The 14,979-nt window shown below is 45.9% G+C and overlaps 1 protein-coding gene across 10 annotated transcripts in view; it reads right to left on the bottom strand.

Moving 5' to 3' along the window:
* The window catches only part of MCF2L (MCF.2 cell line derived transforming sequence like), a 291,794-nt gene that overhangs the window by 45,164 nt on the left and 231,651 nt on the right, over nt 1-14,979 (bottom strand). For 9 of the 10 annotated variants that reach the window (XM_073664397.1, XM_073664398.1, XM_073664391.1 and 6 more), the window contains one exon: nt 12,170-12,289. In XM_073664397.1, coding sequence (XP_073520498.1) covers nt 12,170-12,289 — 120 coding nt within the window. Of the gene's footprint in view, nt 1-1,226; nt 1,266-12,169; nt 12,290-14,979 lie in introns of those variants that run through there. The other variant, XM_073664400.1, reaches the window with a different exon arrangement.

Genomic DNA, 14,979 nt, shown 5'->3' with positions numbered 1-14,979 from the left:
TCCCAAATCACACCTGTGTATTGTTTTAGTCTTGCATTGCAACTAAGCTCCATTGAAGTGAATAGGGCTGAGGCGCAAAACCATACAAAACTTTTGAAACTAGTGCTACACCAGTTCACAAGTAAGCAGCCAAGTTTTTCTAATCCTGGTCAATTCCTTGAACAGCATTTCTCTAAGGCCATGTTCACACGTTCAGTATTTGGTCAGTATTTTACATCAGTATTTGTAAGGCAAAACCAGGAGTGGGTGGAAATACAGAAGTGGTGACGTGTTTCTATTATACTTTTCCTCTGATTGCTCCACTCTTGGTTTTGGTTTACAGATACTGATGTAAAATACTGACCAAATACTGAATATGTGAACATGGCCTAACGTTTACATACACTGCATGAAATCTGGGGACGGCCCTTCTTATAAGTTGGTTCGTCAATTCAGTCACACCAATTGCAAAACAAAAAAAATCATCAAATGAAACAAAGCGATCTATAAAGAAAAATGTTCTAGGTAATAAAAAAAAAAAAAGATCCTAATAATCGTCAGTGCGGCTCGGTCATACGATCCTCATAACATACAAGTCATGTTTGTCAAATTACTGACTTGGCCAATTGTAAAGAAAGCCCATCAGTGCTATGGCTGAGGACTCACATTTATGACATCAGCTCTGATGAAAAATTTTAATCTGGCACATGCAGTATGACATGCCATAATCTAGAATACTGAAAGTATTCTGCAGTTTTTGGATTTTCCTTTGTAACATAGATTCCTCAATAACAAAATGAATTAACACAACTTTATATTTCTCTCTGAAAACCCACTGTAAGTTCCGTCCTGGAAGCTGCCCAATGTACAGGATGATATCCATTCCTTTGATTTTCACAATCTTTTCGTAATATCCAAGAGAGGGTATGTAAATATGAGTGAATCGATTTACAGGTCCTTGGTCCCTGGTCCAGTGGCCACGTTAATAGCCCGTGGCCACTGGATGGGAGCCCTGTGAACTGCCTCTTACGTAATGGAATCCATTGCGTCTCTTCTGATTAGTAGGTCTGACGAGACCTCATGCGTGTGTAGCACCACAATAATGATGTTATGCTAGCAGGTAGGAGAAGGTTGCAGGGCTCCCATCTGGTGGTCATGGACTACTAACGGGCCTTTTTGACCAGGGTCCTGTGAATCAACTCGCTCATCTGTAACTCTAGAAAAAAAGGTATCTTGCATTTTTTCACCTGAAATAGCCCACACTTGATCATGGGCTATGATGACAATTGCAGCATGGCCCCAATCACATCAATAAAGAAGAGCTGCAACGACAGATTTGGCAAAGGACAAGAGTGAGGTTGATTCTAGAAAAAATATATATTCTTCTTCTTCTGCATATTTGAGCATGCAGGTCTTTGAAATGTAAATTCATCAACACCTTTCCATTTTTTATCTGTTGCTGCATTCCCAAAAATGTAGTGTTTTCATTCATATGCAAATGAGGAGCTAAGTGCTGTGGGCATGACAGAACACTCCCAGAGCCTCTGCCTCACTACCATTTTTACACACAATAACAGCTTCTTTAGCTTGATCGATAGTTCACTTTCTGTGGAACATCAGGCACCAGGCAAGGAAATTAGATAGTAAGCTATCAATTGAGCAAAAGAGGCTGGTGCTGGGCAGGGAAACAATCTCAGGAGGCAGAGGATTGGGAAGTAATCTGTCACTCCTAGAACACTGAAGAGTTCATATCGCAAGACATGAATGTCCATTTATGCGGTTTGAGGAGGTTGATCTTACTGAGAGATTCTCTTTAAGGTATTCCAACAACACAATACCATGAGTGGGGTAAGGAACTGTGACATGCAGAAGTAGTGCTGTTGCTTTAAAAGCATTCAGCAACTATTAGAAATAACACAAGCACAGGAGACAGGGAGTGTTGTGCTCCAGAACCATCCAGCAACTAGAGGGGTTAACACAGTCACAGGAGAAGGGGAGTGTTTTAGCAGAGCCCCAGGGGAATTGTGGGGAAGTTGTTTACTGTCTGGCCAGAGCAGAAGAGAAATGTGGCTTATGATCTGTATCTCACAGAAGTCAAGGGAACAGAAATCAGGTTAGGAGGGAAGCTAAACAAAGGTCAGTTAGACTCCCTGAGCTAACAGTGTGGAGTATTATTGGCTAGGAAGATGAGGACTGGAAGGAAGCCTGTCATAGAGATCATCTCCCTCATCACACCCTCCCCCTCCTCCATCTCCATGCAGGATAAAGAATGCTGTGTACTATTAAGTCCTTGTGAAGGAAAAGTCTGTGGTTGTGTATGCATTAAAACTGTTCTGTACTTTGCTACCGGATAATAGACTGTGTACTGCTGTGCTGCAAAGGAGACTGTACTATTAGTACTGGAGCCTGTTGCTCAAAGAGACATTTGCATTGCACTGGCCATGCCTCAGTAAATGTTACTGTTTTACCATTTATGAAGACTCTTGTCAGATGTGTCTGGTCAGCAACTGAATCTATCGTGTGCCTGAGAGAAGCTGCAGCCTATGGTCGCCCTGAGTAACGGTTCCCCCAGGATTCCAACAAATTCATGTAACTGGTCTCGCCCCTATCTGAACTTAGGCGGCGTACGTGTAACAGAATGCAAGGATCTTAAGCAGACTACACGGTCCACAAGTGTGTCAGGGGGGGTGAGAGTTAATTTATTTATGTCATAAAAACAAACAATATTCTGCCTTCACATCTTTCACCAGTCATTATTTCACAGTATTAAATAGGAATACTAGAGATTGCCTGGGAAATGGCTCAACATGGGACTAGTAAATAAGTGATAATCTACCCAACAATTATGATGTTGAACTTCCAAGACAGAGAGTGGGGAATGTTCTGTAACACAAAATCGGCATCAACAAACTTATCCGACCTGTTATTATAACAAAACTTTCCCATCTTTCTAATAGTTGATAGCTGACTAGGAAGCTATCTGTTTGGGTTATTAGACCCGTGGCTACAGCAGAATTTGCAGGGGTAATATGGGAGTACAAATGCCCCAAAAATACACTCATCTGGCCTAAGCAGGTTTGCTTAATTTTAGCTGTACATTAGGTTTCTAATTTAATGCAGTACCTCGCAATATTCAAAGAACTTGTATCTCTTAAAGGGAATCTGTCAGCAAGTTTTTTCTACATCATCTGAGAGCAGCCTGATGTAGGCAGAGAGACCCTAAATCCAATGATGTATCACTAAGTTTTACTGGGTGCAGCGGTTCGGACTAGTGATGAGCGAGCATGCTTGCTACTACTCGGTGCTCGCCCGAGCATCTCACTGCTCGAGATGCTTGGCGCTCGTCGAGTATTTCCGGGTAGGTCGGGCGGGAACTCGGGTCCCCTCCCTGCATGTTTGGCGCTCTTTAGAGAGCCAATGAACATGCAGGGATTGCCTGCCATGCACTGTAATTCCGTAGCCATGTTGGTTGTGGGCATTACAGTGATTGGCTGGAAGCACAGTGTTATCAGGTCTATATCAGACCTGGTGCCGCCATGCTCGTCACAGTCACTCCGGATCAGACAGTGTAGGGAAAGCTGCTGCTGTGTCAGGGAGAGATTTGATGGTGTATTAGGTAGTGTAGGGAGAAAAACCGTACATTACACATATCCATCTTAACAAACAGTCCTTCTGAGGACTAATCTATCTGCAGAGATATCAGGCAGGCAGGGTGTATAGGCAGGCAGTGTATATAGCAGACTGCAGTGTATATAGCACAAGAGGCTCCATTCCAGTTCTGCCTTCTGCTGCTTTTAGATATTTCTATACAAAGGCCCAGGTCTCAGGGGCCAGGAATACTTTTCTTTGGATCTTAATCCTCATTATTTGCTTAAAAAGCAATCCAGAGAACACCATTTTTCTGCGCCATTTGCTTGTTGGCACTGCAGAATACAGCCAGGTCCTTTCCATATTAGAGCACTAGAAATCCAGCTACTTAAAACCGTGTTTTCTCCGTCAAAAGAATCACATATACGTTGTCAGAAAATACTGCCATTTCTGGCCTCCATTAAAAATTTCCTTTAGTGTGTCATTGAAGCAATTCACCGAAGTTTGCTGTTCAAACTAGTTACCTACAGGCCAGGTATTTAAAACTCTGTTTTCTCTATCACACGGATCACATATAAGTTCGTTCCAAACTCAGTCATTTGTAGTGAGCGTGGAAGATACAGTCCTCCACTTAAAATGGGCAAGGCACATGGCAAGGGATGGGGAACTGGACGTGATGGTAATGGTGCATGCAGAGGCCGAGGACAAGGCCGTGGGCAAGCCGAAATTGTGCCACAACAAACACCCACATCTTCTCGCCTGACCTTCTTGTCCCAATTTCTAGGGGACCGGAGCACACCACTATTGAACCCAGAGCAGTGTCAAAAGGTTGTTGGTTGGATAGCGGATAATGCTTCCAGTCACTTAGCCACCACCACCACCACCACCCTGTCTTCCACACAGTCAAGTCTCAGTAGCCGTGAGTTTGGACCGCATATTCCTCACCCTGATCCTCCTTCCTCCCACCATGCCAAGTACCCAGAGACAACTGATCCCACACTTGGACACTCTGAAGAGCTGTTCACTTTTCCATTTATAGATTCGGGCCTCTCGTCCGGTCCACTTGAAGCAGGGCAAGAGGAGATCACGTGTAGCAATGTTCAAATATTTGAGCAGCAACGGTCACACGAAGGCAACGGTGGGAAAGTGTCACAAGAGGTGGACGATGATGAGACACAATTGCCAGAAAGTCAGGAGGAGGACCAGGGTGCGGAAGTGGAAGACGAGGTGGTGGATGATATAGTAACTGACCCAACCTGGCAGGAGGACATGCAGAGTGAGGACAGCAGCACACAGGGGGAGGGAGGCAGAGCACCCCAACAGGCAGGAAGAAGCAGTATGGTGGCCGCAGACAGAAGGCAGGAAACCATTCCCCGTAACACCAACACGAAGGGAGTTGCCAGTACAACTGTTAGGTCTTCCCGAGACTGGTTGTTTTTTAAAGACTCTGCCGATAACACCAAAAAGGCCATTTGCACCACCTGCCAGGCCAGCATCAGCAGGGGTGTCAAAACGACCAGCCTGACCACCACCAGCATGATCAGGCACATGGCAGAAAGCACCCGACTTTGTGGGCCGAACCCCAGTGTCCAGATACAGTGTCTGCGGGTGGCACCATTGCTTCTTCCGATGTTGTGGATGCAAGCCAATCCCCTGTCCATGGTGCATGTGAAGACGCCTCCTGCCCTGCAGCTGTCGTTGCACACTCTCAAGTAGCAGCATCAGGAAGCACGTCCATGTCCTTATCCCAGCGCAGCGTTCAGTTGTCCATACCCCAGTCCTTAGAATGCAAGCGCAAATATACAGCCAACGCCCCACAGGCCACACTACTAAATTCTCACATTTCACAACTGCTTGCGCTCGAAATGTTGCCTTTTAGGCTCGTGGAGACAGAAGAATTGCGCAACCTGATGGCGGCGGCCATCCGTCGGTACACTGTCCCCAGCCGCCACTATTTCTCCCGGTGTGCCGTCCCCAGATTACACAAGCACGTGTCCCAAAACATTAGCCGTGCTCTCAACAACGCAGATACCGGTAAAGTACACCTAACCACGGACATGTGGACAAGTGCTTGTGGGCAGGGACGGTACATCTCGCTGACGGCACACTGGGTTAACATAGTGGAAGCCGGGACCTAGTCGGACCTTGGGACGGAACACGTCCTCCTGACGCCAAGGATTGCGGGCCCTAGGTCAATCAGGGTTGCCCCATGGTCTACAGCTCCTGCACCTCATCCTCCTCAGCCTCCTCCTCTTCAGCCTCCATCTCCGAAATGACCACATCAGTCACAAGCTGGAAGCACTGCCTCGGCCAAGAGGCAACAGGCTGTGCTGAAGCTAATATGCTTAGCTGAAAAACTGCACAATTCTGAAGAGTTGTGAACAGCTCTGAAAGAGCAGGCAGATCTGTGGCTCACACCGCTGAACCTACAGCCAGGCATGGTCGTGTGTGACAATGGCCGGAACCTGGTGGCGGCTCTGAGGCGAGGCAAGCTCACACACGTACCATGCCTGGTCCATGTGCTTAACCTCGTGGTTCAGCGGTTTCTCAAATCCTACCCGGAGCTGCCGGATCTGCTTGTTTAAGTACGCCGCCTGTGTGCCCATTTTAGAAAGTCAGCTACAGCTTCCGAAGCCCTTGCAGTGTTTCAGCAGCGTTTGCAGCTTCCGGCTCACAGACTGGTGTGTGATGTCCCCACGCATTAGAACGCTACACTGCAGATGTTGGGAAGGATTTGTGAGCAGAAGAGGGCAGATGTTGAGTACCAGCATCAACAAGGCCATCGGTATTCAGTTCAGACTCCACACATAAGACCTCAGTAGTGGACATGGATATCAGACATATGTACCATCCTCCAAAACTTTGAGGACTCCACCAAGATGGGGAGTGGCAATGACGCCATAATTAGCGTCACCATCCCGCTTCTCTGTCTTCTGAAACGCTCTCTGCTCACAATCAAAGAGGATGCATTGCAGGCGGAGCATGATGAGATGGAGCAAGGAACCATACAGCGTGATTACACACAGCCAAGCCTCATCTAATCCCAACGTGGATTGGGTGACAATGAGGAAGAGGAGGAGGATGGACAGGAGCTAGTTTCATGCACTATAGACGGTACTACCTGCACAGCTGTCATACCGTCTGTTCAGCATGGATGGCCAGAGGACAGAGAGGAGGAGGAAGAGGAGAGCATGGTCAGTCATCCTCTTCGTGAGGACACGGAAGTCTTGCCTGTTAGTAGTCTGGCACGCATGGCTGAGTTTATGTTACGCTGCCTTTCCCATGACCCTCGCTTTCTCAAAATTTTGGGTGACAGTCATTACTGGTTGGTGACCCACGCTACAAGGAGAACTTTATATCTCTTATTCCTGAGGCGGACAGGTTTACAAAAATGGTGCAGTACCAGAAGGCCCTTGTTGCGGAACTATTAAAAAAATTCCCATCTGAAAACGCTGGCGGCAGAGGGCACACTTCGTTGGACAATCAAGGAGTACAGGCAAGAGAGACACAACTTCAATCCAGCAGAGGCAGGGGAACACTGTCAAAGTTCTGGGAGAGTTTTCTCAGACCCTCCCATTGCACAGGCCCTGAGGCGCGGGGTACTCTCACAAGGAGTGCAAAGTTTGGGAAGATGCTGAGGGAGTACCTTGCCGACCGTACCAACGTCCTCCATGATTCCCCTGTGCCTTATAATTATTAGGTATCCAAGCTGGATATGGGGAATGAACTGGCTCTCTATGCCTTGGAGGTCCTGGACTGCCCTTCCGCCAGCGTTTTATCAGAGCGGGTTTTTAGTGCCACTGGTGGAATTATAACTGATAAGCGCATAAGCCTGTCAACTGAAAATGCTGACAGGCTGACTCTTATAAAAATGAACAAGGGCTGGATTGGGCCAGCCTTCTCAACACCACCGAATGATAGCAGCGTAACAAACTCAAATCCAGTGTCTTTTCTTGGGAGGTGTATTCCCATGCACCTTTTCACACCCACACATGGGTATACGCTTCCTGATTTTGTCTCTTGGCTCTTGTCCTCCTCCTTCTCCTCATCCTCCACCACATCACCAGGGTGACCGTGGTCCGTGATGCAACACCCACATAATTTTTTTAAAGGGTGTTTATGATGCCCGTGAAATTTTTTTTTATACAGTATGTTCATGTATACCCCCCAGGGGTAAATGTTTGTCAGCCCATACACTTAGTGCATGGGCATTACAAATATAGGAGGCCCGCTCCTTTCTAATGGGAACATTTTTTTATGAGGCCCTCCTCCACATCTCTTCCAAGGGGCATTGAAGTGCCTCCAAATTTTTGCCAGCCCTTGCATTCACTGCATAGGCCAACACTATGGGAGACTCTCTCCTTTCTAATGGGAATTTGTCGTTACTGTGGCCCTGCTCTTTGTGTCTTTAAATTCTTAGTGGGGTTTTTCCTAAAATTGGTCAGCCGTTGGACTCACTGCATACCCTATAACTGTATAGCAGACATTCTCCTTTCTAATGGGAACATGTCGTACCTTGTTACTGTGGCCCTGCTCCGTGTGTCTTTAAATTCTTAGTGGGGTTTTTGCTAAAATTCGTCAGCAGTTGGACTCACTGCATACCCTATAACTGTATAGCAGACCCTCTCCTTTCTAATGGGAACATGTCGTACCTTGTTACTGTGGCCCTGCTCTATGTGTCTAAATTCTTAGTGGGGTTTTTCCCAAATTTTGGAAGCCCTTGCAGTCACAGCATGAGCATTACCACTATAGGAGACCAGCTCCTTTATAATGGGAACATTTTTTTTACTGCGACCCTCCTCTGTCTCTTCAAAGGGGTATTGGGTTGCGCCAAATTTTGGCAGCCCTTGCAGTCACTGGATACGCAATAACAGTATAGGAGACCCACTTGTTGTTAATGGGAACAACAAAGCATAGCCGGCTGATGGCTCTCTAACAATAGCTACGGCCGACTGCTGGCCTTTTAAGAATAGTAAGGGCCGTCTGATGTCCCTGTAAAAATAGGCTTTATGACTTTCAGAGTCCCTCCATCATAAATAAAAAAGGATGTGTCTGATGATGTGTCATACACCACATTGCCAGATAAGGTAGTAAAATGTTAAAATGACATTTCCCGGTGAATGCATTTGTCTTAAAAAATAACGTAAAAACTCCAAAACAATAGGATCTTTCTGTAGTATAAAAAACAGTGTCACCAATTTAACCTCAATGTAATCACATTGTTCAGCTCATGCACCTCCTCCTCCATCTCCGAAATGATCACATCAGTCACAAGTTGACATCACTGCAGCACGGCCTTGGCCAAGCGGCAACAGGCTGTGCTGAAGATAACATGCTTAATGCTTAATTGACAAACCGCCCAGCGCTGCAGAGTTGTTGAAAGCTGTAACACAGCAGCCTGATCTGTGGCTCTCACCGCTGAACATACAGCCAGGCATGGTCGTGTGTGACAATGGGCGGAACCTGGTGATGGAGAAATGGCAGCCGGGGTAGATACGGTTTCCCTCTATGCCAGCCCTTTCACTGAGCTAAAGAATATGGCTGTGGTGAAATACAACTCCCACTGAGAAGCAGTTTCACATTGAAAAACATTGTGCCCACCAGAGGATTTGATTCTGAGGGCTAACCTTTCTCACCCACTCAAGAGCCCCATAGCAGCTGCAAAGTTAGCGCTATCATGAACTCTCCTGAGGTAGAAGCCAAGGCACACCAGAGGATTCTCTGGTGGGACCATCCAACCCTGCTGAGAAGCAGTCCTGGCTAAGAAAAGTGTGTGGGAAGGTTCCCGGACACTCTATGGCTGCTTTTTTACTGAGGAGGAAACACACGCAAACACAGGGAGAACATACAAAGTCCTTGCAGATGTTGTCCTTGCTGGGATTTGAACCCAGGATCCCAGCACTGCAAGGCTTCAGTGCTAACCACTGATCCAATGTGCTGCCGTTCACCCTCTAATATCTAACAGGCTGTAGAAACTTGCACCTACTGCCATTCTATCTTCAGCTCCTTTGTGAGAAAATGTATTTGGGCAGCCACTCAGTCTACCAAATAAAATTCCTGAGATGGAAATTGGGGATGGCTTCCCTACTGGTACTGGGGGCAGTGCTAGTACCATGGCGTCGTACCATAGTTTGCTGGAAATATTCCAGGCTGGTAGGAGGCAAGCAAATTCCCACAGAAAGTACCAGCAGTAATGTTCAGGCCACATTTCAAGTGCAAGCAGCTTTAGAGGACTTCCTGGGAGAAATGACACGCAGGGTAGATATAGTTTCCCTCTATGCCAGTCCTTTCACCGAGCTAAATACAACTCTCAGCCAAAAAAGTTGTGGACTGGCTCTGTACCGTCCCTGGCCACATTCACCTGTCCACATGTTTGTGGTTAGGCGGTCCTTCCCAGTAAGTGCACTGGGGAGGGCACGGGTAATGTTGTGGGACCCGCGCTTGTGGAAGGCGGAGGCGATACCGGGAAATATAGCGGCGGCTGGGGACAGAGTATGGACACCCGGCCGCCGCCGACATGAGGTTGTAAAAAGCTTCCGCCTCCACGAGCTTAAAAGGCCATATTTCAAGTGCAAAGAGCTGCCCAGAAATCTGGCAGTTTAGTGTTGCGGCCTGTAGGTGGGTGGGTGGCTGGCTGCATACTTGCACTTGCATTCCAAGTAACAGAAAACTAAGCAGATGGTGGCCTCTATGATCATCATGGCCTCACCTCGGCACTATGAACTCTCCTGAAGGAGAAGCCAGGGCCCGCCGGAGGAGTCTCCGGTTCTCTGGTGAGCCCGTCCAACCCGGCCAGAAAGCAGCCCTGGCTAAGAAAAGTGTGGGGGAAGGTTCCCGGACACTCTATGGCTGCTTTTTTAATGTGGATCGGCCATTCTTATGCATGTTATTTCTCAAAACGCATTACAGATCAGGCCATTGTCCAACTCTGTATTCAAGAAATTAAATACGCAAAAAAAGATGTGTGTCAAAGCACCACCGACAAGTGCGAGTTGATGTTGGACGGGCTGCCATTGCTTCTGCAAAAAGCTCAATTACAGGACTTCCTGGGAGAAATGACACGCATGGTACATACGGTTTCCCTCTAGGCCAGTCCTTTCACCAAGCTAAATACAACTCTTAGCAAAAAAAGTTGTGGACTGGCTCCGTACCGTTCCTGGCCACATTCACCTGTCCACGTGTTTGTGGTTAGGCGGTCCTTCCCAGTAAGTGCACTGGGGAGGGCACGGGTAATGTTGTGGGACCCGTGCTTGTGGAAGGCGGAGGCGATACCGGGAAATATAGTGGCAGCTGGGGACAGAGCATGGACACTCGGCCACTGCCGGAATGAGGTTCTGAAAAGCGTCCGCCTCCACGAGCCTAAAAGGCCACATTTCAAGTTCAAGCAGCTGTCAAAAATTTGGCAGTATAGTATTGCAGCATGTGGGTGGGTGCGTGGCTGCCTGCATACTTGCACTTGCATTCCAAGGAATGGGGTAGGGACAACTGAACGCTGCAGTGGGACAAGGACGTGGACGGTGATTGTTGCAAGTCTGCAATGACAGGTGCATGGCGGGAGGCATCTTCGCATGCGCCAAGGATCACTTATGATGGGCACACTTTTAGGCAGTGACCTGGGAGTCAGAGATGCTTCCAGGGGTCTTCCCCATGCTGTTCCCATGTCTTTTCAGCACTCTACGCATGTGGGTGATGATGTGTCACACACCACATGGCCAGATAAGGTTGTAAAATGTTAAAATGACATTTCCTGGTGAATGCATTTGTCTTGGTTGAAAGCAATTCAAAAGTGCAAAAAAGCATTAAAACGCTACGTGTGAACATAGCCCAAGTTGTGGAGGAGTATTTTTGTTTTTGGTTATTTATTTTGCCTTATATACAAGTCATTACCCTGGAAAGGATGTTCCTTAGCATATTTCCCAGGAAAATCCATTTTGGTTTCGTTTTTGTATGTTTTATTGTGAGTCCGTAAAAGTGGTGTACGACTTTGACCACGTTGCTGACAGCAGTGATCTGGGAGTCAGAGATGCTTCCAGGGGTCTTCCCCATGCTGTTCCCATGTCATTTGAGCACTGTTCCCATCAATTTTTAGGCCCTCTGCAGACCGCCGGGGGTGGCCGCCTGAAAAATGCTCGAGTTTCCCATAGACTTACATTGGGCTCGTTGCTCGGGTCAAGCACCCGAGTATTCCAATTTGCTCGACCCGAACAATGAGTACCCGAGCATTTTAGTGCTCGCTCATCACTAGTTCTGACACAATTGGAGTTCTAAGATTTAGCAATGCAACAGAGCTGAGAAAGCTAACCTCGCTCACACCAGGCTCTTAATGTACATTGTCCATTGACAGTGAGCTGGAAGGGGCGGAGTTGGACTAGGTCTCACTCACTGTTGTAGCTGCTGTGGTCAAGGCAATGATAATCACCAGGTGATAAAACCTTCAGTGTAAGTAAACAACAGCACACAGCCTGACATGTGACACATCATTGAAATCAGTGTTTTAACCCCTACCTCATGCCGTCCTCGAATTACATAGAAAAAACTTGCTCACGGATTCTCTTTAAACTCCTAGAAAACATAAAAAAGTGCTCACGTAATTGTCACTTACCGGTACCTTCATTTTAAAGTCATCTTTATTTAATTTGAATGCAATGTCTGACAGAGTTCGCTGAAGTATTCCTGAAGGCCGCAAAACAATAACTAGTTGCAGGTTCCCTGGGAATGATGCCTATGAGATGCAAGATGAACATAAAGGTCACCAATTATATAAAAAAAAAAACATAATAAAGTAATAATATACAAGTCATATGAGCTGTTCACTATGCACTGAGCAGTGACTGAAGTCATGCTGGCCACACCCCTATGACTGAAAGCCTGAGGCTGCCAGGAGCAATAAAGTTCATTTTCTCCTGGCAGCGGGGCTCTCAATGCTGGCGCTCGGCAGCTTCAGAACACTACTAATCTGCAGATTAAGCCAATATCTACAGGTTAATAGTGTTTTTTTTACATGACAGGTTCCCTTTAAGTCTACGCTCACATGTTCGATACTATATGAGGAATTAGGTCTCTATAACTCCACTAGCATTACACATTCAGTGCAGACAAATGGGATATTTTATATCTCATTGATGAGCTATGGACACTGCGGAAGAAAGATTTGTGAAGGCAATAAGCGTGCTCATTCTAGCACATTCGGCATGGAAATGGCAATGATTTGCCCAATGAGAAGTAGCTCTGTCGAATGGGGCGAGAACTCCATATTCACAGGTATATCCATCAGAATTCAGAGTTTTCTGTTGTAGATCCTTTAGAAATAATGCCAGAGCTTCCACACAGCAATCTGATCTGATTATAGCGTTTTTTTATGCATTTTCCCTTTTTTTGTGAATTTTTAGTGCATATTTGACAACTTTTTTAATGAATTTTTAGTGCAAAGAAGTTGGAATTCTGCACCAAAAATGCCTTTGTGTGTTTTACATGAATGCTTTCAAGCTCCGCATTAAAAACACACAAAAACCACACAGTTCAACAGTATCCTTAAATGCACAGTCGGTATGAGTGTTCATGAAATCACATCCACTTTGGCAGAAGAAAAAGCAAAATGGCGTCAAAATGGTATAACGGTAATTCCTAACTTGAGATAGCCAAATAATCGTTTCTCGGCTCCACCATAAACATGCATGAACAATGACTTGGCTGAGCATGCATGTTTATTTCAGTAAAGCGAGATAAACAGGCCCCTGGCAGACATCTCTGGCAGCAGCTTATCACTATGGTGAAATGTCTGTTCTGTGTGCGGAAAGGCAGTGACAGCAGCTTTGATTAACCATACTGCTCAAACTATCATCCTTTATTAAAGGAAACCTGTTACCTTGAGAAACTCTATGTACCAGCAGATATAGGGGTAAACTGCAGGATATGACATTTGCACCCCGTGTAGCCAGTTTACTAGAGCAGCAGCTAGAGGGGCTGAATTAAGTTTTATTCTCCGTTCCAGTCATTGCGGCGGTGCAGGGAGCGGGTTATAGTCTCTGATCACTATACAGTGATCGCGGCTGTAATCTCTCCCCTGCACTTTGACGGTTTGCTCTGCACATGCTGTCAATCAAAGTGCCGAGGAGCGATTACAGCACGCTCATTGAAGTAAGCGGTGACTATCGGCTCCCTGCACCACCTCGAGGACTGGAAGCAAGGCGCTGCAGGAACAATAAGACTTCTTTTACCCACTATATGTGCAGATAAATAGCATTTCTCGAAATTACAGGTTCACTTTCAGCTCCAATTTCTTAAAGAAGCACTCCCATCAAAATTTTTTTTTTGCCTAAACTTATGTAAATCTATATGTAGTATAGTGTAGGCTTATTAATATACTCACGAATCACATTCTTCCCCGGTTTCCAACTCCGCTCTGGTCCTCTCCTCACTCATGTGATGGCTATTTTAACTCTTCGGATTAGACTGGGGTCTATATGTGAGCCAAAAGTGGCTTTTACAGTGCAAGTCTGTGGAGTGTCAGAACAAGGGTCCATATATCTACACTGTAAGGCCACGGCCCCACTATCAGTATTTTTTCTCAGGAGTGGGAGCCAAAACCAGGAGTGGGTGATAAATGCAGAATTGGTGACTTGTCTCTATTATACCTTTTCTCTGATTGTTCCTCACCTGTTTTGGCTCCCACTCCTGAAAAAAAATTCTGACAGAATACTGACCAAATACTGATAGTGGGGCCGTGTCCTTAAAGAGACTTACGTCTCACACATAAACCCCATTGTGATCAAGCAAGTCGGAATAGCCGTCACGTGACCCAGAAGAGAACTGGAGCAGCGCTGGAAGCCGAGGAAGACAGCAATCTGTGAGTATATTAACATATTTACGCTATACTACATATACATTAACACAGGTTTAGGCTATAGAAAGTTTAATAATGCATCTTTATATTATTTTTTTTTTTAGTTTTACAGCTACCTTTATATGTAAATTTAATTCTAAAAGATAAATGTTTATTATTGACCTAGGACAGCTATACCCACATATTTTGGCAGGACCAGCAGGTTACCTGTATAGAGTGGTCCCAACTTTCCTAGACAGCAGATGTCATGGGAAAGAAGAATCAGGCTGTTGGATATTAACATACTTTTGTTCTCAGGGAAGATACTTTTGGTTTTGGCTTGCTCCCTTTCTTCAACGGGAGGGGTGGTTGGCTCAATCAACAACCAACAGCTATCTAAAGTGCATGGTCAGATGAACAGTTTGGGCATTTGAAAAATGCACCAAAATTCCGCTCCTTGTCATAGCCTAAATGGAGTATGGTATAGCTCATTTCTATCTGTATAACTGTATATCAGTGTTCTATATGGTTATGCTCACGGGTTACTATATTGAGTTGCAAATGTAACTTATATCATATATATTACATCT

Source organism: Phyllobates terribilis, unplaced genomic scaffold, assembly GCF_046119375.1.
Source record: "Phyllobates terribilis strain yellow unplaced genomic scaffold, ASM4611937v1 Scaffold_2__4_contigs__length_985480577, whole genome shotgun sequence".
Lineage (NCBI taxonomy): Eukaryota > Metazoa > Chordata > Amphibia > Anura > Dendrobatidae > Phyllobates > Phyllobates terribilis.
This window is presented reverse-complemented; position numbering and strand designations above follow the sequence as displayed.